This window comes from Syngnathus typhle, linkage group LG10, assembly GCF_033458585.1.
Source record: "Syngnathus typhle isolate RoL2023-S1 ecotype Sweden linkage group LG10, RoL_Styp_1.0, whole genome shotgun sequence".
Classification (NCBI taxonomy): domain Eukaryota; kingdom Metazoa; phylum Chordata; class Actinopteri; order Syngnathiformes; family Syngnathidae; genus Syngnathus; species Syngnathus typhle.
In genome coordinates, this window is record NC_083747.1 from 7,422,748 (window position 1) to 7,445,390 (window position 22,643).

At 39.7% G+C, this 22,643-nt stretch overlaps 1 protein-coding gene across 1 annotated transcript; it reads left to right on the forward strand.

Moving 5' to 3' along the window:
• The first annotated feature begins 113 nt into the window (after positions 1-113).
• tgfb2 (transforming growth factor, beta 2) lies at positions 114-20,742 on the forward strand. Its single transcript, XM_061289452.1, has 7 exons — positions 114-1,247; positions 13,935-14,098; positions 15,999-16,131; positions 16,213-16,323; positions 16,415-16,589; positions 16,991-17,144; positions 17,271-20,742. Exons 1-7 carry the CDS (start codon positions 860-862, stop codon positions 17,427-17,429), a joined length of 1,284 nt encoding a protein of 427 aa, XP_061145436.1. The 5' UTR covers positions 114-859; the 3' UTR covers positions 17,430-20,742.
• The last annotated feature ends 1,901 nt before the right edge of the window (positions 20,743-22,643 follow it).

Sequence of the window (22,643 nt, forward strand, 5' to 3'; positions counted from 1 at the left end):
TAAATATAAATATAAATCGCCTCTGGTTCCCCACTGACGACCACAGAGTTGGACAGAAGCGCGGGGGTAGTGGGTGAGAGGGGAGGGGGGTATAATCGCCTCCTTATAAATATCATTCAAGTGGCCACAGAGGTCCGCTGCCTGGCACGCGTTAGAGACGAGCGTAGATGTGTTTGGAGGACGTGCAACTGGACGCTAAATAGCACAGGAGGAGTTGTTTCTTATTACCACACTGGAAGGTGTAACAGTTTTGTCGTCAACATCGCGCGTGTGGGTGGATTTTATTGAGGACTCACCTTCAACCTGAACCGTGGGACCAGACCTGTGCAAAAAGAACATTTCAACTAAATAAGTTGGGATTCTACATTAGGGAGTGTTTTTTCTTTTCTTTTTATTTTGGAGCTGGGTGGACGTTGCTGAATTGCGCCTGAAACGGGGTTTGGAAGCTGCGATGAACCGAGCGCTCTGATGCGGTTAAGGTGTGCTTGAGTCCCGCGGGTAAACAGTACAGTCCACCAACTATAACGTGGTTTTCATTTTTGTTTTTAGTTACATACTTTTGACCAGTTTAATGGGGGCAAACATACATCCAGCCAACACTTGGCTGCACTTTTACGCACGCTAGATGTGCCAGCACCGTTAAATGAATGTTGATCATTTCCCATCGAGTAACGGACTTATTACGCCTAAATCATCGAATGAATTCTCAACTAAAGCAAACAACCAGCCGCTTTTTATTGAGGAAAAGCATTTAAAATATTTAAGAAGCAGTTGACTTATGCGCGCAAATGCGGTCGGAAGCTTTAGATTTGTGTCCCTAAAATGTGTATTATTGGTGTCTTTTAAGACACCATAGTGAATGCTCCCTTTTATTAGTGCGTTTTCAGCCCTCGAGGAAAAGATGAACCTGTGTTTTGTCAGCCTTCTCCTCACTTTGGATTTGGTCACCGTTGCGCTCAGTTTGTCAACATGCAGCATATTGGACATGGAGCAGTTCAAGAAGAAGCGCATCGAAGCTGTCCGAGGGCAAATCCTCAGCAAACTCAAACTCGCCAATCCCCCGGAGGACTTCCCCGAGCCCGAGGACGTGTCCAAGGACATCGTGGCCATTTATAACAGTACACGGGACCTATTGCAAGAAAAGGCCAATGAACGGGCTGCAACGTGCGAGCGCCAACGGAGTGAGGAGGAGTATTACGCCAAGGAGGTGCACAAGATTGAAATGCAGCCCATCTATCCATCTGAGAGTAAGTGTCTTTTATATGAACTATAAAGCTGTACAGTTGGAAATGTTCAGGATTGGGTTGCACTTCTAAATTTCCTTGAAATGGGGAAACAATTTTGGGAAGCATAAAGGCGTGGGTAGATGACTGACTGGTGATGAAGAACTTGGCTTGCGCAAAAACCTGCAAGGATTTTGTGACAGCCCAAACTGAAAGCTTTTGGCTTTCATCCATTGGGTGGTAACAATGTCTTATCTGCATAATGAACACTCACTATGGAGGTAAACCCTCTCTAAATGTGTTACTCACGTTTATTTTTGTGGTTGTTAAAAAAAAAAAAATATACATCCTCTGGGCCAGCCAGAAATGGAAGTACAAAATGAACAGCAGACTGTATTACTTCACTATGTTGTGCAGTCATCAACAGTGTGGGAATTCTTTAAATGGGTTTTGGAACTGTCCACAGTTACTTCAAGCATTCAAATTCTCCTCTCAACATGCAGCTATGGTAGAATGGCAACATTACAGTCAGGTCTGTGTCTGTAAGTTGTCAGGAGGACTTGGAGAAGAAAAAGAAAAAACACTTGGCTGTGCTTCAGTGCAGTGCCCCCCCTACCCCCCCCCCACACACACACACACGCACACTTGCACTCTTCAATCTTAAATTGAGAAATTTGATTTGCTGCTTACATCATACCTTATTAGTATTCAAAACAATTGGTGTGATATACTGTATCCAAAAAAATAGTGTTGAATTTCTGTGGTCAAATTCACATGTAGCTTTTGCGTGTGAATTGATACAAGTTAGATGTGTAACCAACGCGAAAACTGGAGAGCTATCTCTTGGTGGATAACAAGCAAGCTTGAGGCCCGGACAAAATGGAAGATCACCCTGATCACTAACTAGAGCTAGCACAGTGCATCCCTGCTCACTGCATGGATTTGTTCCAAACCCACACAAAATACTGAAAACCCCAGATATAGGCCATACACTATGTCTTTTTTTTTTTTTTTAAATAGATACACCCTACACACTTTAATCCCGTTTAAATATTAAAGCACATTTTTAAATCCCTTAGCAAATGTACATTGTTCGCTTCGCTCTACCGCATGGACTCTATTGAAAGACTGAGTGGCGCCACTGAATTGAATTTGAAAGAGGGGAGTCACTTCCATACGCCGGTAAACAAGCCGGCTGTGTTCAGTCCCACAATGGCAAAATGCTACTTTGTACTTGTGCTGGTCTAGGAAAATGAAAACTCCACTCCACAGTTAGGCTATGCAAGTCAATTTGCGCAGGGCATGAAAATAGGACCCAATGTGTGTACCAGGCCTCAACCCCAATAAGAAAATAAATGTACCAGAATGGCAACAGTTAAAAACCAATGACTCAGATAATGAACAGTTCACGTTTTATTACAATTTTTGAAGAATTTTTTTGGGGAGTTAATGCCAAAGAGTTCATATACTTTCTATGAAATGATGTAAAGATTCACTAACTACAGTGGAAATGTAAGCACAAGAACTGAAGCAAAAATCAACTCGCACGACATTCCGAATGCACTTCTGCTTTTAATGTTATCCGTAGCTCTTTCTGCCATGTAAATACCTAAAATATGAGGCAATTGGGCCTGGCTCCAAGTGCAGTCAGAAAAACGTTAACAGGTATAAAATAATACCAAAGGGAGGGAAGGAGCCCAAATGGACTGCCATTCACGTGAACTGGTGACAGAGATAGATGCTGACCGAAAAAATATTGTGGAGCTACTCTTTTCAATTGTATTTATTTGGTCTTCTTCATTTGATATACATGTGTCTAGTATTGTGAAAGTGAATATCACATGCTTACAGGGGCATCAACCTTATTCGGTTGGGTTGCGGATTGTCTGCAGAGCCCATAATGTTTAGTTCATCAAACTTTTTGGAAGAACTTCCGAAAAAATAGCCTGTGGCAAGTTCTGGTTCTTTCTCTGTGTGCATTCACAAGAGCCCAGTGTCTTCTTGGTAAGTAATATTGCTCAAGGTCTGTGATACTGAAATCACAACCAAAAGGGGAATTCCAACAATTTTACACTCAAATGTTAACTTGTCAGTGGGAATTGTTCCACTTACACAAGGTCTATGTGGCTCTGCAGCTGCTTTGTGAACCGTGACAAAATAAACATGGTGATGTCATAGTGATGTCACTGCTTTGTTTTTCGGAAGAAAAATAAATTAAAGGAATGTTTGTGGGAGTTGGGGTGGTGCAATCTCTCATTGTCCGTTCAAGTCTTAACAGTTGGCTTCTTTGAAGGAAATATTGATTCTGTTTTTGTTGTTTTTTTGCAACATTTAAAATGAAGTAGGAAACCATTAGACCCTTAAGTGAGTCCTCCAACTGAAGAAGAAGAAAAAAACGTTTAATTGCTTTGGCATAAGTGAAGAAACCAACCATTTTTGGCAATGTGTTTGTTTTGAGATTCCATGTTTCCTTACAACAGTGGGCGTTCTCTTTTTTTCTTGCGACTTAATCTCTAAAATTTACTGTTCAGTGTCCTTGAAACGTGTTGGCCTCATCTTTTGTGTTAGTGTGTCAAAATTGATTTGTGCAAACATGTGTGTGGTTAAAATGATCTTCTCCTGGGGGATGGGAGATGTAGTGTGTCATGTTGGGGGGGGGGGGGGGGCATAGTAAACTACTTTTTACAAACTTAAACTGAAATGCAATGTCCACACAGATGTGTCGCATGAATAGGATTTTTTTCCCCCGTGTTAGCAAAGAAGTAAAAAACACATCAAGATTTCTGTGATCAATTTTCCTGGTATTCGGCCTACCTAATTGGTTGGTGCCCCACGGTTATTCCTATAAAACACTTTACTACTGGTTAATCTTACTGTAATATCGTCGTGCAATAAATACACTCACTGTTGTAACAGTCTGCCTGGTTGAAACGATCTCTTGTTTTCTTAAGTGTGAACCTAAGTAGACAGAAAGGCTGTTTGTTAAGGCCTGTGTGTCCCCCTATGTGCCTCAAGTCCCTTGGGTGCTATCTAGTTCCTAACACACTGAAGTCTGTTATAAAACAGTTTTTGTTGGCAGCCCCCAAAAAAGACAGCCAGACAGCTGGTAGGCGCAAGCCTTCCGGACGCGACCATTGATACGATCAGGTCCCCGCAATCTTGTTTTGGTGTGCTGTATTTCCTCGGGTTGTCTTCTCACCCGGTTAGCTGTCTCTGGCATGTGAGGACTTAGGGGCATTGATGTCACTTGAGGATGTTATGAAGTGTGATACTCTAAGGGGGGTCATCAAAACCAAGACCGAAAATGAAGAAAATAGACAGCTACTTCAATAACAAGTATTTCCAAAGAACTTTTTTTTTCTTGGTTTATAAAATAGTGAGTGACACGGCATAAGATAAATAACACTAAAGCAGTAAGCAGTATAATTGAGGAAGTATAGCGATAAAGAGTTGTTCCCCTTTTTATGTACCTTGAAGATGGAAAGCTTTTACAACTTCTTTGCTTTATGCATGACTTATGTAAACCGATGAATCACAAGCAACCGGGGCTTTGGTATTTTGCCCCAAAACAGATAGTACTAAAGAGGGAAACTCGGAATCACACCAGAAAGCTTTTTTATTTATTTAGTGTTGGACAGCACTCCAGAAACCAGGGGTATATTTCTGTGGGACACTGTGATAAAACTTGATCGGTCCTTAAAGGCCAACAGACTTCTCCTCGTGGCTGAACTGACTGTCTCTTTTTAAAAATCAAATTTTCCACAGTTAGTAAAGATACCAGTACCAGTGGTCTGATTTATTCTTTTGTGTGCTTTGGAAGTGGCGTGGAAATGCACTTAATAACGCTACACACTTCATCAGTGCTTCAGTCACTGACACAGTTTGCCCACAACTATAAATCCTCTTTCAAACCTCAGCCCAAAAAAAAAAAAAGGGGCCAACATTTCAAACAGTCAAAAGAAACCCTGTTTGTAAGACACTGTGACCGTTGTGAGCCAAAGCCTTATGCTTATTTACAAAGCAAATGTGGACCACATGTTGCTGTCTGCTATTATTTAGTGATCTGGATTCAATAGCACTAATTAGCTCCCCATTAGTGCTTCATTCACATTGGAAACTGTTTCAACTGCTTTAATAAGCATCATTTGTGATGGCTAAATAATTCCTAATCATCATTGTGGTTCTGTCTCCAGCATGAACCCATCGCAAAAAACCTGACATTGAGTCGCAAACGTCTACTAACCTTTCAAACCCCTGGTAGCTTTTCAAATATCATTTATCATCAGTCGCCATTACAGTGCTTTGGGGCTTATTGTTTTCGCTAAAGTTGCTTTTATTGCTTTTACTGGTTACCTCAGTAAGAGCTTTTGGTGAGTAAGCAAATTGACTTGTATTTGATGTCGCAGACTTTCCAAATTCTTCACTTACACACCTGTAAGTAGAAACAATGGTTGACTATAAATGTGATTTATTAATTCTGAGCACAGTCCCAACTGCAGTTAACAGAGGATGGGTGCACTTGCATAACTACATTAAACCAACTGTTTATTTTTATTTCCTCTGTATTATGAATGAATAGAAATATTTTTTATATGTGTTATCCTGGTCTCATTTCATTTAGGTACGTATATGGACATTTTCTATCCACTTTATGTTACCAGTCAAAAGTTCAGACATTATTGGCCATGCACTTAAAGAAGTTTGTTATGCATGTTAAATTAAATGAAGACTCTAAATTTGAAATGTTGATGGCTGTAGAACAATGACATGTATGATCCGTGCAGTTCTGACACAATGACAACATTGAATGGCAAAACTAAAAGAGGTCATGTAAAGGAGGTTGGGCATGTGCATGATGGATTATGTTTGGTTAGTTGGAGTGAAACCTCTGGTTTATCTCTCCCGCATGCTAAATAAACCCTGTCGTGTGGCAGCTGTTGGTTTGTAAAGGGAGGCTTGTAAAAACAACTGAACACATGAAGAACACAAACTAAGTGGCAGTACTTACAGGGGTGGCCATTGCTTGATCTGCAGAAACGTTTGATGGATTCTTCCTTGAATCCCATAATACTAACCTTTGATAGGTTTTGTCAAAATACAGGCAAATACCTACCATCCTCAGTTGGTGGAGGTTTTGTGCATCCTTTCTGGGTCTGTATTGTGCAAATGTCGAATTACGGGACACTTTTATAGCATTTGTTCATGCTAGGTAGTAAATAGTGCCAATTGAGGATTTAATCCTTTCTCTATAGAAAAGGCAACATTTTATATGGTACTGTTTTAGTTGTTAGCCAACATGCTTGTGGTTTCGTTAAACAGATTCCTACAAACATAAATCAGATTGTTTATGTATTTTAACAGCCACAAATTTGGATTGTGCTTTTCTTATATTGGAAGTTATGGTGATGGATGTTTTAGACAGGAAGTAGTGAAGACATAAGTCATTGTCATAGTGCTTACAAATGGCATGCTACGGTAACTATTTTTGCATTTCTGTATTGGACATGGACTAGCATTCCAGCTGAGAAACCAGCTGCAAGAAGAGTTGTACATTTTTAAGAACTTGCAAAAGTGAGGCACTTTACCAAAGAGTGGAGTGCTTGCTTTGTGTTCCCTTATGCAAGATCTGGACACTGCTGCCATTTAAAGTACTCCACCACTGTTGCCAAGTATCGTTGCGTAATAGAGTGTTAGAAAGCGAGCAATTGAATGAGTTAAATGAAAAACAAGTTCTTCTTCAGAACTTTATGATTACTAATATTATATTATTTGCAGCAGTGGCAGAATGTAAGATGATAGTCTTAACAGGAGCGGAGGCGCAAGCAGAGCAGAGTGCATGGTACACATGCTCAGCTGTGCTGTGGCTCACACGCAACGACAGAAAGTCTTGGGCAGTATTTCTAACCGTGCCAGCACTCCACTCAGTTTCGGATTATTATTATTATGCAACAGACTCTTTGAGAGGAGCCGGCTGCTACTGGGATCACAATGGTGTGTGTCACTCACAATTTAACGATTCAACCAAGAGTGAGTGAGTGAGTGAGTGAGTGAGTGAGTGAGTGAGTGAGTGAGTGAGTGAGTGAGTGAGTGAGTGAGTGAGTGAGTGAGTGAGTGAGTGAGTGAGTGAGTGAGTGAGTGAGTGAGTGAGCGAGCGAGCGAGCGAGCGAGTGTCCAATTTGATGGAGGCATCAGGACATTGGGAGCTTTACTTAAAGCCTTTAAAGGAGACTGAAGTCGTGAATCAACTTCATATTTCTACTTTAAATTGAAGTTAATAAAAATGCTTGCGTTTCCCAATACTTTTGTCCAAACAGTGAATCAGATGATACGTATAAAGCATCCATCTAATTTTGTGAAAAGAAGATTTATTTGGAGGAGCAGAGATTCATAGTGTCCATATGTTGGATGTGTTATATGGTTAGGTATGATTCACCTGTATTAATCATATTTTGTGGAGCAGAAAAATATGTTTGGCTTACAATTATTCTTCCAGGTTGATGCTACGGTTTTACCATTTGACAAATGGCAGGCAACGTATTGGAATTTTAGGCTTGCGAGGAAAGGATACCAGGAAAAACCATTGACAGATACTGGAATACACATGCAATCTAATAAAATCCTTAAAGAAAACATACCTTCCCAGTAGTTGGATGTCACCCTGAGAAGAAAGCTAACCTAAATATGATCTATATATTTTTAAATATTTTAGAACCAACTCTTTGTTTTTCTTGTTCATAGTTCGGCATGCCAGGTGTTCCTCTCATGTGGTGGAGAAGGCCTAATAGGATTCCATGGCTTGCTTCCAGTCACGGAAGCTTTTGTGGTGAAGGCTGACTTGAAATGGCTCCCCTGATCCAAATGAAACATTCAGCTGTTCAACGTGTAGCAAGGATAGTAGGCCGAAAATTAGATTTGCGCATGAAGGTCAGCCACTCACTAGCACCAGGGAGAAGAAAAAAATCTTGCACTGCCCAACATTGTAGTTTTGGTGGGAAAACAATGCTGGTGATCGCCCGTGCGAGTGAGTCATGTGGTGTGGTGTTTTCTCACTTTTAAATCAATACAGCCTCGCTTCATGTGGCCACCCCTAACTTGAATATTGGATGATTTAATGTCAATCTGATTTCGGGCTTCATTAGAGATTTACTCAAGTCCGTCTTGTGTCTACATGTTGAGTTTTGCTGAGTAATATTTAACACAATCACAAAGTGTGGAGTTGTTTTCAGTTTGTTATTGGCAGGTGAGTGAGTGAGTGAACTTATCTCCAGCCAAGTGAAAACGACTTCCCATGAAGGCTTGTCATCCTTTTCTCAGTCTTTTCTTGTATTTTCCTGTAGTGAGGACCTCAACCCCCACCCTCCCTCTGTCCCCCAACCTCCACTATCCCATCCTCTGCCTTCATTTCCTCTTGGCTTCTCTGTGTTTCAAGCTGTCTGCTCCTGTCATCTCCACTCTCCTTCTTTCATTCCTTGCCCTGTTGCTTGTCAGAATCACTTTTATGGTGTCTGCTGAATTCTTTGAGATCTTTGGTGGTTTTAGGGTCTTTTAGTCAGTTCTTATCTGATCAGCTTCTGATTCCCCATATTTTTCTTTAATACATGTTATAAATATCGAGGTTCACTCATTGAAATGACCACATCATAAAGATGCCTGCCACATTTCAATGACTAAAGTATTTAAAACGAGAATCCAAAATAATATAGAATAGAGCCCTCCTTTCTACTCTTTGTGTGTATTGACGAAGCCCATCTTTAGTTGTTAGAGTTTTTTCAAGTCGTTATACGACACATTATTGTAACAAAACACACCCATCTTTAATATCTACTGGGTTAAACAAGAAAGCCCATCTTCTCAGTTGTGTATTTGTTCCGGAATTAAATATTTGAAATAAAAAATGTTTTGATTTAAAAAAAAAAAAAAAAAAGAAATCTCATATTAATACTTTGATGTCAAACCCAAATGTTTTCAGTGTTCAGCAAAATAAAGTAAATGGCCTCACTGTTCCAAAACCTTTGGAGGAGTCTGCATACATATTTAAATCCAAATAAAGTTCTAACAGTTTGACATTATCGTTCAGACACATCAACATTTAACTCAGACTAAACTTAACATATTTACTCATGCACCATTATCCTTCTCACATCTGAGCATGTCTTACCGCGGTGAGAAATATTCAAAAGTAGGTCAAATAGTTTTACCCAAGTCATTCCCAGAACTTGGGTCTTGCAGACAAGTATGCAGTCTGTTTCCATTCTAAAATTCTGAGGTTGTAGACAGTTGCATCCGGTAGTAAATCATTAAATCCATGCACATTGTCCAGCCTAAGGAAAAAACAACAACTCTTCAAATACAAAATATAGTTACATAATGTTACGTGTATTTCAATAGTATACGTCCCAATTCTGGATCCTTCACACTAAACTACAGTGAGCCAATGATTAGAAAATACACCCAATAAAACTACCATGTGTAAGAAAAGAAAGATGATAACGATCAGGATGTCGAGGCCAGAAGCCACTAACAGCACTGAGGAGTCACAGAGCACATGTGGATTTCTTCAGGCCAATTCCTCAGAAACATCTGCAAAAGCAGTCACAGCTCAATTCCTAACAGCTCGCGATCACAGCGCAATTATTTCACTGCAAATGTTTTCATTTATGTATTCCCACACTTTCAATCTGTTTTTGTTAAGCTCATGGTTTGGGCTGAATTGTAAGGCTGTCACCTGTTCAGGTCATTGAGGGGAGCTGAGGTTTGGAAAATGAAACTGGAAATGGTACAAAAATGTTCCCATGGCCTGGTGTCAGTTAAAAAAACACTCAAGTGGGGGGAGCGTAGTGGCTGGCTAAATCCTCATATAGAGATTCCAAATGAAACAGTTTTACCGCCAATTGCCCTTTATGTCTTCTCGATCAGATGTTTGCCCACTGCAGGTGTCCTATAGCCAAGGTTAGAATGGCCCTTTCAAACGTCGGGTAAAGTCTGGGCCAACTGGTCCACAACAAATATTCGACAAAACCAATGGAAGTGGGAAAAGATCAGAGAGCCACGTGATATTTTGAACACAAGTTCTGATTGACATCGTAGTTTAACAATTTGTTATTGCGGCTGTCTTTCGCGGTGTTATAGAAGAAGACCGCGTTATTCGTACCTTCTCTTGAGTAGAGTAACTAATTGAGGAAACCAAAATACTAGACACAACATTGCATTGGGTGTGTTCGTGCTCGCATGCCTTCATTCAGCGTGAGCTCACTCAAGTCAGATTTTAATTGAAAACAGATATATAGTCAAACAAATATAAAATGTAAAAATTCTTTAGTCTTGATTATACTGTATTTGCTGCTGGTTTCTTGGCCGTGATTTCTACTGTGCTTTATTTGAACTTCTTGGTTAGTGAAGTTTCCCTGGCTCTTGTGAATGCTGTTTCCTTACAAAATCTTTGAAGACGTATTTAAGTGATGTAATCATACCAATCCGTACCAATTTCTGTCTAAAACTAAGAGTGAAATAATATTTGGCTGGTCAATATTATTTTACTTAAAACATATTCTTAATTAGCACAGTTTCCTCCATGTGGGCTCTTCCAAGAAAAATCATATATAATAGAATCTACCAAATCCTTTTTAATCACAGAATTGTATGTTTGTATTGAAGATTGTAAAAGGTGGAGCTGCTGCTAGAGATATTTTAAAAAACAAAAAGTCAAACAAAATACTAAATAACTTTTTCACATTCTTGTCATATAAAGTTTGCCTAATGATAGATTAATGCCAAAGTTGCCCAACCAGTTCATTATTTACTTTCTGTGAAGAAACAAATAGCACCCTACCAAGTTACAAGATTTACTTTGTGTATCATTATTTTTCTTTTAAACCTCAATAATGTTTTCACATTATTACAAAAAAAATCCCCGTTTCAATCTGTCATTAATCTCAAATTAATACAAATAACTGGATTGATTGTGTCACACATAGCACATCTATTTATTGCCATTGTACGAACAGATGGACTTTCAGTATTCCTTTAACAATTGGCCAAATAACAGATGCTTTAGTATTTTACCATCGGTATATGAGGTAATGGGAGTGATGAGTAATGAAGTGACGGATTACAGGAGTCGGGGGTCCTTCTGTCGGCAGTGTGACAGCGCTTAAGTGACATCAGCCCAAACGGACAAACTCATAGAAGCGTAGCAATGCCAGCTGTCATGTGATGTCACCTGCCTAAATCCTTGCTTAGACCCGTCGCTGCGATGTAGCAATTTACGCATACGGTGAGTTTAAATCTCAACATTTGCTTGGTAAATAGAGAATCCTTCTGCAGCACTGATGGTGATGAAATGACCTGCATAGTAGAATACACATGGTTGTGTAAAGAAAATAATGTTATGGTCACTGCAACAGCACAAAGAGTTCAGTATTGAGTTTTTGACACAAAGCAGGATGATGTAATAATCCCGTAGATGCTCGTAGAAAATATATTGTAATTCTACTTCTCGATACTCGTACTTGGTTTTCCCTCTCATTGCCAATGTCACGGCTCTCCTGTTTTCTGGGTTTAGTCACATGCCGCTTTGCAATGTGAGCCCAAGGACGCTTTCTGGAATTGGGCAGACTCCCCCATAAAATGCAGGTAACCTTGGCAATACTTGGTTGTTGGAATTTGTTCAATGTAGTTTTGAATTACAGTGTGCACTATTTTTTTTTGCACGTATATATTGAGGCTTGGTCTGCAAAGCAATTACTGAATTATATGTTATGAGTGAGTTTTTTACTGAATGTAAAAATGTGTCTACAAGCACATTGTGGATCAGTGTGGCTGAGATCATCAAGTGAACCTCTGCTCAATGCAGCCAGTGTTGTGTCAAAGCACAGCAAACTCATTCACAAGGGTCTGAAGCGGCTTGTGTAAACGGTTTTCATTCAGGTCCCCTTGGAATTGGAAGTTCAATCTTCTCTGTTGACAGATTGGAAGGAAACGAACAAGAGCATCATTAGTCTTGGCTACTGCTGCACACTCCATAATGGTAAAGGATGTCAAGTAATCAGCACCAGAGGATTAATGACTTTGAGCTTGTGAAGAAAAAAACTTTATGGTCACTGAGAACAAGCCGCCGTTTTAAATGATGTTGAAAGATCCATCTTTGGGCGGAGTACACCCTGAACTGCTTGCCAACCAATCGCAGTACTAACAACCACTCACAATCGCACCTCACTCGGCCTACCATGCATGTTTCTGGAATGTGAGAGGAAACATGTAGTGCTCACGCAGGCACGGGGGGAACATGCAAACTCCACATAGGAAGCCGGAATCGATCTCTGAACTGTGAGGTGGACGGGCTAACCAGTGCGCCACCGTGTCTCCTGAGATATTGAACAATGCTTAAATAATTCTTATCATTGAGCGACTGGCAAATGTGTGCATTGCTGCAGAAACTGTAAGGACAGAGACATGGACACTCTGCCGGCAGCAGAGATATTTCACAGGTGGCTGTAAAATACGCAAGATTTGGCTGGACAAACACTCCAAAGCTGAATCAGTAAATCTGACACAGTAAATCCTTCTTTTGCTGTATTTTTGCCCTGCAGTCTTACACATGGAAACTTCAATTCCACTTGAGTAGTAATGATTCTCATTGGATTCTTGGGATCCAAGACAAATGTATGACAAATTAAAATGATTCAATGTTTTATGAGTTTTACAGCAATCCCCAACTATGCAATTTGGCCAATCCGTTTTGTGTATTGTACCCAGGAGTTAGAGTTCACTCACTCTGAGCCAGTCCAATTGCACCATGAATGACCTTCCCTGTCCCTCTCACACTGCGCTCATCTGTTCATTTATTATATTATTATATTCACATCATGTGCATGAGAATCCTTCCCTCTCTGTCTCAGCTGGTCCCAGTCAATCTGTCTTTTGCCTGTTACAGAGGTCGTATACTCTCTCCAACACCAAAGTGCCTCACATTCCAACCATGCGTTCAAGACCTCATCGGTTTCCAATTCACTGTGTTGTGGGCCGCTGTCGACTTCTTCTGCATTCTCTACATGCTTTCCAGAGCTACAGAAATTATTAATGACAAAATGTGTGTTCTGGAGTGTCTGTCAGACATGTTGTGTGGTTGTCAGGGCTACACGTGTCACCCTGCTCATATGGAAACATCTGTCAAACTGAAGCATATGCAAGTAGTCTTTGTGGGGGGGTTTGGAACCGCTACTGTGCATTGCTGCTCTGTCGTTCTATTAAAGGCATTTGCTAACTCAGGCACGTTTAGCAAGACTAATTATTTCGGGAGGGAACTTAAAAGATAACATAAATGTTGTCAAGGTTTAGGCTTGGTTGACACGTGCCTAAAGTTGGTCCGATCCTGCAATAATCAAGCTATTGTCAGAAATGTACAGCATTTCTACCCCAGATGCACTATGTCAAGATAATTATTGTAATTTGCTATTGTAATTTTTATTGTGAGCTATTCATTTTCTTAGTTGTTGATTTTTAAAACAATTGAAAAGATTCAGAATTTTACAATTATTTATAGATTCAAATCATAGAGAAAAAAACCTTGTCAACTTAAATTTGGTTATGAACAGGGTAAATACAATTTTAAATTCTTCATTCCTTCCAAGATGGTAAAACATTTTTTTTATTATCATTCACCTTCAAATTTGTGTCTGTCAAACACTGATGAATTTGTTTCCTGTGTTACAGATGTCATTTCTCCCACTCTGTTCAACCGTTACTTCAGACGGCTAATGTTTGACGTGTCCCCTATGGAGAAGAATTCGTCCAACCTGGTGAAAGCCGAGCTGAGAATCTTCCGTCTTCAAAATCCTACTGCAAGAGTTTCTGAGCAGCGCATTGAGTTGTACCAGGTAAATACCGCACTACTAAATGTGAAGAAGAAAGAAGCAAAAGGTCGAATGCGTTTCTGTTCCACAGGTATTGCAACACATGATTAGCTCTGTGCATACAACCCACCTAACATGCAATCTGCATTGAATAATGACGTTTTTTAGATTTTTGAAAAAGCAGTGCACGTAAGAATCAAGGTTAAACATGGCCCAGCACCGATTATTATATTTACAACATAGAAATTGTTTAAAATTCCATCTTTCTTTAATACAGTGCTTCAGGGTGGGACTACTCCATTAAAAAAAAAAATGGAGGATTTAGATTCGTGATTTGATTCTGCAGTAACCCAGAGCTGTCGGTCAGTCTGTCTACACCAGCCGGTTTCCATGCTATGTTTACATCCAGACAAGGGGATGACAGCTAGGCTAAACACAGCTCCAAACAAGGAGACTCTCACCAAAACTTACCGCCTGTGCGGGAGGAAGGGACAGGCCGGTACAACGAGGTAGACCTGATAACATCCACCTTGCACACATTTATCATCACACGCACACATGCAAACACACTCGCTCGCTTAGTCATGTCTATGGATCCGGAGCAAAACACAACGCTTCATCTAGATGTGTTTAAAAATATACGAGCCCCTGAAATGCTTTTGAAGACCTTGCCTCCATGCTCAGGTTATTTTCAAGACAGACAGACAGACAGACATAAGTGATACTGTGTAGTCCAGTGAACAGCTTCAAAACACGAAACGCTACATTTTACTTTGTTAAATCGCACAAACGGGAACGCGAACGTCAATCATCTCCTTGCTGCCTGCTGTTTTTGTTTCTTTTAACCTCAAATCATAAATGTTCATGAACCACATGGACGCACTAGCCATGGCAAATGTGTTATTTTCCAATCATCCGAATTCCACCATGTAGACGGTGTGCCTCAAATCCAGATACCTCAGTCTTAACCTTTTTTTATTTAGTAAAATTGAGTGCATGTGACCTTGAGGTCAACCAAGGACACTGAATGAATTTTGGGGTCCCGTGTTTATGATACATGACACAAGAAGCCAGAATATTTGATAGAAGTATAATAAGTAATATTATTATAAACGTTCATGATGTTCCGTACGTGGAAAAGAATAAAATAACGACAATTCCTTTTTGCCTGTGACGTCAACAGTTTTTGTTGCATGAATGGTATTCATTAAGTTGGAATTAAAAAAAATGTTAACCATGCAAACCATGAAAAGAAACATTGATTGAAAAAAAGGCAATAAAAATGTATGACTATTAACCCAGATAAAAAAGAAATATGAATCGAAGCAGCAAGAGTTGTGTTTTACACATTAGTTTAAGATGAGCCAAAACCAACACAGTTCTGAAGGACAGGACCAGCGGAGTAATAATCGTGGCCTGCCTGCCATCTGGCTCCGCTCATGTTCCTGGGCAATCAATCAAAGAGGAGAAAGATGGCGAAAGAGCTCAATTAATGCTTTTGCAATCATGCAATGCAATTTAGTCTCTGTGTGTTCCTATCTTGGGGAATGGGATGCCTACCAATGAGAAATTCTCTTTTCATTTAGTTGTGTATTTATTTGTACATTATAGCACACAAAGAAACAATTTCTCTTTCATCATTATTGGAGCATCACTTCAGTTGCAATTCTCCTCTTTTGGCGAGGGGCTGCAGTGGGATTCAAAGCAACAATCATCTAGCCCCAAAGTGTATACAGATGGAGGGTTTTTTTTCGTCTTCTCTAATCATGAAAATAAAAACAGCTCAGAAACTTGAAAAGATTTTTTAAATACATCAAAAATATATTTAGCGACCCATAAAGCCATCTCTGATAAAAATTGGAACGGTCTCATTTGATTTGTTTGTAACTTGGGTCTCACATTTACACCTCTCTACTGTGCTCAGACTTTAGCACACAAAGATCTGACATCCCCAACTCAACGATACATCGACAGTCGAGTGGTACGAACACAAGCAGAGGGCGAGTGGCTGACGTTTGACGTGACGGATTCAGTGAGTGAATGGATGAACCACAGAGGTGAGCGCAGTCCAACACTCATTCATTCTTGGATGCGGAACACTACAACATGAGCTTGATGTGTGATTCGTTCCTTCTCAGATAGAAACAGTGGATTCAAGCTCAGCCTACATTGTCCATGCTGTACTTTTGTTCCATCAACTAACTACATCATTCCCAACAAGAGTGAGGAGCTGGAGGCACGGTTTGCAGGTTATTTGAGCTGAAAGCTTCATAAATATTGTTAGATTAACATGTAAAGGACTGGTAACAAGTTCGACTTTGTTTTGTATTTGCGCTCTAGGTATTGATGACAGCTTCGTCAGCGGTGGCGATCTGAAAGATTTCAAGAGGTTGCGCCACAATACACGGGCTCCACACCTTCTAATCATGCTGCTGCCGTCATACCGTTTGGAGTCTCCGTTTCACCACAAATCACATCGAGCAAAGAGAGCCCTGGATGCAGCTTACTGCTCCAAGTAAATCATCCTTCACTACCATAACAATTCATTTGCTGTTTGATGATATACCTGCTTAGGAAAGGCTTATTGAATTTACCATTTAGGTTTTGTGTTGACCTGATGGAGAGTCTGTTAAAATTCTGCATGCATCATTTCTTACTTTTTTACTTTTCAATTGCTCGAATTGTATTGGTGATGGGATGGAGATTGGTGTTTTTGCTCCTTCTCCAGGTCCTATACACTTAATTGTATGGATGACTGCTTTGGTAATGAAGTCAAAATAGATTGTATCCTTTTGTTTTCATTAAGAGGGGCTCACCGACATCCTTTGGCTCGGGGTTCTACAAGTAGCAAGCCCCTAGTCATAAATGTGGTTGATGGAAGGAAAACAAATCACTTCTCATCTTTATGAATTGTAGAAATGTTCAAGACAACTGCTGCTTAAGGACGCTCTTCATCGACTTCAAGAAAGACCTCGGCTGGAGGTGGATTCATGAGCCAAAGGGTTACGAGGCCAACTTTTGTGCTGGAGCTTGTCCATATCTATGGAGTGCTGACACACAGCATGCCAAGGTACTATAAAGTTTACAAAGCGTAGTAGTTTAAACAATATATAAATTGTGAGTGAGGAATGTAAGCAATGATGTTACATTTAAAACTATACACATGGGCATTTGATTATTATTCTTGTCTTTCCAGGTGTTGGGTCTTTATAACACGATCAATCCTGATGCATCAGCGTCACCCTGCTGTGTGTCCCAGGACCTGGAGCCCCTCACCATCCTCTACTATATCGGCAAGACGCCCAAAATAGAACAGCTCTCCAATATGAAGGTCAAGTCTTGCAAGTGCAGCTAGAAACCAAGCCAGCACGAGCCACACCCGCCTTCCTTCGCACAATAATGCACGCACACACACTAATTGCAACCATGCTATCTCTTCTATTTTCACTCAGCACGGTTCAGTGTCATGTGTTCAAGATTAGAGGTACTGAACAAATAAACCTCATTCCAAAATGGCACTGCAATGCTCTTAGAAATACACGACACGGACCATTGATTCCATAAAGACTTTGACACCATGTGCCTTGTATTTGTTTTTTCCCATGCTGTTTAACAGACGGCAAAGTTGAAGTGTGCCTACGGTTTGTAGTGCCCCGCTCGGCTTTCCAAGCATCACCCCCCTGTCGGCTATCAGATGTCAAGATTCAACCTGTCATATCCAATCAAGCAAGGGTAACACTGCAGTTATTTTGGCTGGTGTATTGTTCGCATGCAACTACACAAACTAAACAAAAAAGGCTAGAAGAAGAAGAAATCCTTTGATTTTCTTATCGACATTGACAACCGTAAAATGATAATTATACGAGACAGAGCATTGCAGGTAAATGTTTTGTATGGTATGTTAGCTATACATTACAATGATGGAAACATAGTGGAACTAATGAAGATCCAGTTTTAGTGAGATTGACTAATACTCAGGGCTCTGTTTTAGTGGACAGCGTGCCTACGCTCAGATTTAAAAACTGATTTGGCAGTTGCTTATAAAAGCCCTTTGCATATGTCCGGATCCTGAATGGACTCCAGCCATGTATATTGTGCGCCTCTCCTGCGCTGATTTAAAGGGAAAAAGAGGCCGGCACACCCACAACGGCACAAACTGCCCATTTCTAACTGCGTCCCTAAACGAAAATACCGTCAGAAAGAAAACTCCACCTATGTGCAGAGTTAGTTTGCGCATTGTGATGAACCTGTGCTTGGCACAAAAGAAGTTCACTGAGTCTTTTTCTCTCAAACTAAAAAAGTACAAATTTTTAGTCTACCCCTTATTTACTCATTTAGTTTTAGAGAATTGTTGTATGTTCAGTAAAGTGGGGTCAAATTTGCTTGAAACGTGACAGTTACAAATAACTGACTTGTCGCTACATGTGCTATTTTTTATCAATAGATGACACCATCCAAAAATCTCACCCAAAACTCATCTTGTCTCAATTTATTCATTCAGTGTGAAGTGTGGGTATTGCAAATTGAACACAGAGCTGTTTCATTTGCAGGAATCAATGACATTATGTTGTATTAATATTAACCATAGTACAACTACCGAGAGGTGATTGAATAAACGAATCAGGAAAACCCTGGTAGAAAAAAAATATTGTTAAAATGAAACATGGATTTAATGTGTCTTCATTTTAGTAATGCAAGGACAAAATGTTGATTTCCGTCGTCACAATGTGCAAGTGGAAATACCCTTTTTTTTTCATTCGCCTTCTATAGAAGGCTCAGTCAACATGAATCACCTCACACACTTGTCACATGAGACCGATTAAGGCAAACACTGGAAGTTTATGTGATGAGTTTTTATATGTGAAATGATTACACAGATCCACCCTCAATCCCCATCCATCTTTTTGCTCTCTCCCTTATTGAGTCACGTCACATCCTCATTTGTATTTGTCTTTGTTTTGTATCCTTTGTATTTTTAATGTATTCATTGTTTTGCTATTTAAGATGTTTTTGCTTAGGTGCTTAGAATATATTTGACAGTGGACAATTCACTGACCTTGCATTGTGGGTATGCGCCCCCTTCAACCTTTTGTATCTTTCAGGTGCTCTATTAAAGATTATTTTTGTTTTAAAATGTTACTAGTTTTGGAAATAACTGCTGTCAGCTTATACAGGTTGATTTCCAAACCTTTTTTTTTTCTTTCGAAATAGTTCACTCTATGCGTCTGTCATTAAAACGTTATTTGGGAGTACAATTCCGTTTGCAATCTTGTTCCTGCGGTGGCTATTCTAGCAGCTTCAAGATTGTTGACTTTCTGACAAGCCCAAATGACCTTTGGAGCTCAAGTGCATCGTACTAAAAGGCTAATGACATTGAGTTGCTGTAGCTTCCTCAATCTTTACGACCACTTACTGTAGTGAGCATGTTGACAACATGGGCATTCAAGCAATTATTACGATGCATCTCGACATTTAACATTGGCCGGGCTGCAGCATTTGTTAAATTGTTAAAAGGTGGAGGAAGCTACTGAAATCCTTCCCAAAATGATAGTTATTTACCTGTCTGCCTAAAAAGAAAGAGTCAGACAAACCTGGAAAGACAGCTCAAATATGTATCTAAAAAAAAGTGAATTCAGTTCAAAAGTCCTCATTTTTGTTGAAGATGGTAAAGCAATGAAATTGAAAATCTCTGCATTAAAGCACCAAAAAATAGTTTCATCTTGTTGTCTAATAGATTTGTTAAGCACATCCAACATGAAAAGGTGTGCCACACAACATATTAGTTTTCAACCAAGCATTCAAATGGCCAAAAACTGAATCGGGACAACTTTGCCTACCTTCTGGAATAAAACTGAAGGGTTTCTGGCAGGATCAATTCGAGGGAACTCTGTTGAGGAAGCCAGTCTGAAAACATATCTTTCTCGCGTGACAAAAATCTACCATTTATGTTCCACTTATCATACTGCGTTTGACTCAATCACGGTTGAACCTGTGATTTGTGGTTAAAATAAAAAAGCTTTCCACGCATGGAGAAAATAAAAAAACATTTTATACATGCGGATGAATACTGGGTGTCATGTCATACACTCATCATGTGTTTAGCCCACAGTGGTTTAAAAAATATTTAATTGGAGAAACTGGTTTTATGACGAGGTTTTTGGACAAATGATGACAGTCCAATGTTGCTTACTAAAAGAGGAAGCCTTTGAAATCTTATAAGATCTCAAAAACATTTCAAAATGTTTCGCTCAGTCAATGGTCAAATCAAGTATTCCACTTTATTTAAGTTTACAATAATATCGTCATGGGCATTCTGTATTTCTGCCACAACATCTGCCTGTCATTAGCGTTTAAAACAAATTGCACTGATGATGTTTTATTTTTAGTACGTTGAAAAACAGTTCTCTTTATATTTTGGTTAGTTAAAAAATCATCAAAAAAAGAGTCTGGATTATCAGCCTGGTTGGGCAATGCCAGTAGACAGCCTGACTAGCAGGGGGAAAAAAAAAAATTCTTTCTTTGTCATGATGGAGCTGTTGTTGTTTTATTCGTGTTTCTTTTTTTTTTTTTTTTTTTTTTTGAAATGTGATTACGACCCGCTATACTGTACTGTAATGCAGTATACTGTGGTACCCTAGTGGTAAATAAATTATTTATGTTTCAAGGAATTCACTGTTGTGCGATTATTTCCAGTGCATTGTGTATTTGTGAAATGCATTCAGGTTTTTTGACCTGGTACATAACAAAAGGCACACAGCACTATTAGCGCTGGACCACTGCTATATTTTCCTCTCTACACATTTTGCACACAAATAAGCAGAAAATGTGAAGACGCAGTTCAGTTAAGCCTTTTTATTGGCCTCCATCATTCCAACCTCAATATGAACAGGCATGCATTTTTTCCCCTGCCAATCCTCGATTGAAAATGCAGTTAAGACCAACTTGATGACTCGAGCTCACAAATCAAAACTAGATGCCAATGCTGGAAGTTGTAATCAGTTGCTTAACCATACAAGTATGACGAATATAATGGCATGGTTTACGGAAGAGTAAATGATCGTACATAAATCTGCAGTTAAGAGTTCATCTTGTATTCATAGTTTCCATGTTTATCTTTGAAAGGGAAGAAATCTTCTGTGCTAACTTTAAATCACCTTTTCTTTCAGGACGTCAGAAATGCGGGACAAAGTGCAATATGGAAAGTTATCTTTGAAACAAGGTGAGGAATTAATCAAGTATGTCTTAGTTGAGTCAAATGACACTAGTCTGAAAGTATTTTAAGACACTCATCATCATGACTTCGGGGATATAAAAGAATATTTTCCATCGGTGGCAAGTCAATAACCATTTCAGTTTATTGTCTTTGGCTTTACCGCCATGCCTATAGAGTCAACGTCCTCCATTCGTTCACTATTTTTGTTTTTAATCAGCCCTTGTCTACCGCTCCTATACCCTGCTTTCCTCCAGCCCTTCCGCTCTTTCTTTATCCCGCTTTCACTGATAAACAGGCAAAACAGCGGAATGCTTGCCGGTCAGGAAGCCATTATGGTACGGTGTGGGGAACTTTTCTACTTGAGGCAGGAAACTCGTTCGTATGTGTTTTTATGAGCTTTTTCAGCACAAGACAATAATATATACATATAATGTTTTTCAAGCATGCCGTGGGGATGGAGGGGGGGGGCAAGTATTATAAAAGAATATATATATATATTTCATACATACAATACATACAGTTCTCATTTTTTTAATAACAGGATAAAAACATAAATAATTAAAAACAACATGATGCTGATTATTTATAGATGAAAAAAAAAAGTCCCTTCTTTGCTCCTGTTTGTAAGATAAGCTTGCCGTCAGCTCTTGAAATGCCAAGTAAATAATTTCCTCAGTCAATAAAGCAAGCCAGCTAGCACCTATCTTCACAATGCCCAATTTTTATTGGAAGGTCCTTGAAGGCCCAGACTGCATCTTGCTAATCAGCGACGTGAACCTTACTCTATTAGCTCACTATTATGGGTTATGTATTCTGCAGGATGGGGGAGTCAACATTCTTGGCGGCGAAGCCCCTTACAGGATAAATAAACCAGTGTGCACCTAATGATTTGTTTAATGCAGCAGTACTCTGTGACAAATGTTTTTTATCGGTTGTCTGTGACGGAAACACCGATCGTTTGTACAAGGCTGGCCTACTGCCATTGTGCTAAGAGAGATCCAAAAGGAAGTCTGCAAAGAAGCCACTGTTTGCTTGACTTGATTGAGCTTTTCCTGCTGACACACAACATCAGTTCACCATTTCAGTATTTGTATAGGACAGTTTTGATGAATTTGGAATTTCTCCCTCTCAAGTGGGCAATGACAGAATGTCCAGGGATGCATGCAGTCTTTACATCGAGCTCAGGACCTCCACTCCCAGCAGGTTCACCTCCAAGATCATCTGAGAGCAGCCACCCAAACATCTCCTGCCATATTCGCTCTGCATAACCAAAGAATTTCTTGACAAATTGTCAGATCGTGACTTAGAGCAGGTTTTTTCATCATGGATTAATGCATGTTTTCACTGTGCAGGGCA

Excerpts from the sequence above, each read along its gene's own strand:
- tgfb2 (XM_061289452.1), top strand. The coding sequence starts at position 860 with ATGCTCCCTTTTATTAGTGCGTTTTCAGCCCTCGAGGAAAAGATGAAC. Across the intron at positions 16,132-16,212 it reads TGAATGGATGAACCACAGAG|ATAGAAACAGTGGATTCAAG; the intron begins GTGAGCGCAGTC and ends GTTCCTTCTCAG. Across the intron at positions 16,590-16,990 it reads GATGCAGCTTACTGCTCCAA|AAATGTTCAAGACAACTGCT; the intron begins GTAAATCATCCT and ends TATGAATTGTAG.